Genomic DNA, 5,000 nt, shown 5'->3' with positions numbered 1-5,000 from the left:
GCCGGTTCTGAGGATAATGTCTGGGCTACCTGAGGTCAAGAGCTGTGTTAGCACACACGCTGCTCTCTCTATTTGACCACACACACACACACACACACACACACACACACACACACACACACGCTGCTCTCTCTATTTTACCACACAGACACACACACACACATATTTGACCACACACACACACACACACACACACACACACGCTGCTCTCTCTATTTGACCACACACACACACACACACACACACACACACACACACACACACACACACACTGCTCTCTCTATTTGACCACACACACACACACACACACACACACACACACACACACACACACACACACACACACACTGCTCTCTCTATTTGACCACACACACACACACACACACACGCTGCTCTCTCTATTTGACCACACACACACACACACACACACACACACACACACTGCTCTCTCTATTTGACCACACACACACACACACACACACACACACACACGCTGCTTTCTCTATTTGACCACACACACACCCACACATGCTGCTCTCTCTATTTGACCACACACACACACACACACGCTGCTATTTCTATTTGACCACAAACACACACACACATACTGCTCTCTCTATTTGACCACACACACACACACACTGCTCTCTCTATTTGACCACACACACACACACACACACACACACACACACACACGCTGCTATTTCTATTTGACCACAAACACACACACACACACTGCTCTCTCTATTTGACCACACACACAAACACACACACACACACACACACGCTGCTCTCTCTATTTGACCACACACACACACACACACACACACTGCTCTCTCTATTTGACCACACACACACACACACACACACACACACACACACACACACACACACACTCACACGCTGCTCTTTCTATTTGACCACACACACACACACACACACACACTGCTCTCTCTATTTGACCACACACACGCTCTGCTCTGTCCTGCTCTGCTCTGTCCTGCTCTGCTCTGCTCTCTCCTGCTCTGCTCTGTCCTGCTCTGTCCTGCTCTGTCCTGCTCTGCTCTGCTCTGCTCTCTCCTGCTCTGCTCTGTCCTGCTCTGCTCTGCTCTCTCCTGCTCTGCTCTGTCCTGCTCTGCTCTCTCCTGCTCTGCTCTGTCCTGCTCTGCTCTGCTCTGCTCTCTCCTGCTCTGCTCTGTCCTGCTCTCTCCTGCTCTGTCCTGCTCTGCTCTGTCCTGCTCTGCTCTGTCCTGCTCTGCTCTCTCCTGCTCTGCTCTGTCCTGCTCTGCTCTGGCCTGCTCTGCTCTGTCCTGCTCTGTCCTGTGCTATATACTCTTTTGATACAGTATACATACAGTATATACTCTTTTGATACAGTATACATACAGTATATGCTCTTTTGATACAGTATACATACAGTATATACTCTTTTGATACAGTATAAGTATATACTCTTTTGATACATCATAAGTATATACTCTTTTGATACAGTATACTGTAAGTATATACTCTTTTGATACAGCATAAGTATATACTCTTTTGATCCCGTGAGGGAAATGACAGTGTGCACTGGTACAGGTATCAGGTGTGTGTTAGTGGTACAGGTATCAGGTGTGTGTTAGTGGTACAGGTATCAGGTGTGTGTTAGTGGTACAGGTATCAGGTGTGTGTTGGTGGTACAGGTATCAGGTGTGTGTTGGTGGTGTTGATGAATGTTCTTACGTTCTTTGGTTCTGCAGGGTTCCGTGTCCACCGTGATCCGCTGCAGAAAGGATGGGAACTGGACGGGTTCCTTCCAGCTGTGTCCTCACCTCACTGGGCAGTGCGCTCTCCCCCAGAACACCAGAACCGGCCTGCACCTGACCTGCAGGGACGGACACGGCGTAGGTGTGTGTCTGACCACACACACACACACACACACTATATACACAAACACACACACACACACACATAACACACACACACTACACACACACACACACACACACGCATAACACACACACACTAGACACACACACGCATAACACACACACTGCACACACACACACACGCATAACACACACACACACACACGCATAAAACACACACTACACACACACACAGGCATAACACATACATACTACACACACACACACGCATAACACACACACACACGAATAACACACACACACACACACACATAACACACACACACACACAATACACACACAGCACACACACAACGGATGTGAAATATGTAAGACACACACTATGTAAGTAAATGTTGTACTCATGACCGTCATGATGAATCATATGAATTATTGGTCAGAACATGAAACCAGCTCTGCTCTGTCCTGCTCTGCTCTGTCCTGCTCTGCTCTGCTCTGCTCTGTCCTGCTCTGCTCTGTCCTGCTCTGTCCTGCTCTGCTCTGCTCTGCTCTCTCCTGCTCTGATCTGTCCTGCTCTGCTCTCTCCTGCTCTGATCTCTCCTGCTCTGATCTGTCCTGCTCTGCTCTGTCCTGCTCTGCTCTGTCCTGCTCTGCTCTGTCCTGCTCTGCCCTGCTTTGCTCTGTCCTGCTCTGCTCTGTCCTGCTCTGCTCTGCTCTGTCCTGCTCTGCTCTGTCCTGCTCTGCTCTCTCCTGCTCTGCTCTGTCCTGCTCTGCTCTGCTCTGCTCTGTCCTGCTCTGCTCTGCTCTCTCCTGCTCTGCTCTGTCCTGCTTTGTCCTGCTCTGTCCTGCTCTGCTCTGCTCTGTCCTGCTCTGCTCTGTCCTGCTCTGCTCTGTCCTGCTCTGCTCTCTCCTGCTCTGCTCTGTCCTGCTCTGATCTGTCCTGCTCTGCTCTGTCCTGCTCTGCTCTGTCCTGCTCTGCCCTGCTTTGCTCTGTCCTGCTCTGCTCTGCTCTGTCCTGCTCTGCTCTGTCCTGCTTTGCTCTGTCCTGCTCTGCTCTGTCCTGCTTTGCTCTGTCCTGCTCTGCTCTGTCCTGCTCTGCTCTGTCCTGCTCTGCTCTGCTCTCTCCTGCTCTGCTCTGTCCTGCTCTGCTCTGCTCTCTCCTGCTCTGCTCTGTCCTGCTTTGTCCTGCTCTGTCCTGCTCTGCTCTGCTCTGTCCTGCTCTGCTCTGCTCTGTCCTGCTCTGCTCTGTCCTGCTCTGCTCTCTCCTGCTCTGCTCTGGCCTGCTCTGCTCTGTCCTGCTCTGTCCTGTGCTGTCCAGGAAAGGAGTGTGAGCTGGCGTGCAGAGATGAGAACAATAATGTGGTCGTCCTGCCAAGAAACATGTCCACTGATGACCTCATGCGAGACCACTGGAGGAACCCCCCCAAAGCCAAGGTGCCGTTCAGAGCCCCTCAGAAATGAAACCGCTTAAGGGTTTAAGTGTGTGTGTGTGTGTGTGTGGTCTATTTGACCACACACACACACACACACACACACACACACGCTGCTCTCTCTATTTGACCACACACACACACACACACACACACAGCTCTCTCTATTTGACCACACACACACACACACACATATTTGACCACACACACACACACACACACACACACACACACACACACACACACACACACACACACACACACGCTGCTCTCTCTATTTGACCACACACACACACACACACACACACACACACACACACACACACACACACTGCTCTCTCTATTTGACCACACACACACACACACACACACACACACACTGCTCTCTCTATTTGACCACACACACACACACACACATGCTGCTCTCTCTATTTGACCACACACACACACACACACACACACACACACACACACACACACACACACACACACACTGCTCTCTCTATTTGACCACACACACACACACACACACACACACGCTGCTCTCTCTATTTGACCACACACGCTGCTCTCTCTATTTGACCACATCTGGCCCTATGTGCGGAGTGTGTTTTTTATATGGGCTTTGTGTGTGTGTGTGTGTGTGTGTGTGTGTGTGTGTGTGTGTGTGTGTGTGTTTTAGGTGGACTGTGTGCCGATTGTGAATGAGAGAGACTATGTGCGGGGTGTGTTTTTTAGATGGGCTCTGTGTGTGTGTGTGTGTGTGTATGTGTTTTAGGTGGACTTTGTGTGGACTGTGTTTGAGAGAGACTATGTCAGACATCCCACGTCTCCCGGAAGTTCCGGGAGTCTCCCGCATATTGATAGCGCCTCCCTGATGCTCCCGCATATTGATAACGGCTCCCTGATGCTCCCGCATATTGATAACGGCTCCCTGATGCTCCCGCATATTAGATCAAATCTCCCGGAATCTAGAGCGAGCGAGCAAGAGCACGCACGCGAGACCGAGACTTCAAATGGCGAGTGCATCTGAGTGTATAGCGCCCACACGACATGGGAGAGAGAGAGGGAGGGTGCGTGTGTGTGTGTGTGTGTGTAAATTACTTTTTGCAGGTTGGGATGTCTGTTATGTGCGGGGGGTGTTTTGTAGATGGGCTGTGTGTGTGTGTGTGTGTGTGTGTGTGTGTGTGTGTGTGTGTGTGTGCATGCTGTCTAAACAGACTGTGTGTGAGAGTTAAAAGTGCAGGCGCTGAGAGATGGAGAATGTGTTGAAGGAAATAAATGTTCTCTATAATCCCCCACGTTACCGTAACGACCAACCCACACCTCATTCCACTGCGCCCTGTATCAAGATGTTTATAAGACCAAAAGAGGGAGGGAAGACCACACACACACACACACACACACACACACACACACACACACACACACACACACATACACGCACGCACGCACGCACGCACGCATACACTTGTTCAAACACATGCACGTATGCAGAGTTATAAATGCACATTTTAGGTTTATGGTTTCCTAAGTGTGTAGCTCTCTGAGACTTCTTGGAAAAGCCTGTTTAAGTTCGGGATTAGTGTTGCATTAATCTGAGAGATATAAGCGACAGCAGTCCTCCGCAAATCATTGAGCGTCCATTTCTCTATGAGAAGTGGACAAGACGGCATGTACCAAATCTTGGCTCTGAATTAGT

General features: G+C 50.1%; 1 protein-coding gene across 1 annotated transcript in view; it reads left to right on the top strand.

The window, feature by feature from the left end:
* The window catches only part of pappab (pregnancy-associated plasma protein A, pappalysin 1b), a 140,347-nt gene that overhangs the window by 112,761 nt on the left and 22,586 nt on the right, over positions 1-5,000 (top strand). Inside the window, exons 19-20 of the mRNA XM_042099741.1 lie at positions 1,740-1,887; positions 3,187-3,302. Of these exons, the coding sequence (XP_041955675.1) occupies positions 1,740-1,887; positions 3,187-3,302 (264 nt within the window). The remainder of the gene's footprint in view (positions 1-1,739; positions 1,888-3,186; positions 3,303-5,000) is intronic.

The sequence above is a fragment of the Alosa sapidissima genome, chromosome 8 (assembly GCF_018492685.1).
Source record: "Alosa sapidissima isolate fAloSap1 chromosome 8, fAloSap1.pri, whole genome shotgun sequence".
Lineage (NCBI taxonomy): Eukaryota > Metazoa > Chordata > Actinopteri > Clupeiformes > Clupeidae > Alosa > Alosa sapidissima.
This window is presented reverse-complemented; position numbering and strand designations above follow the sequence as displayed.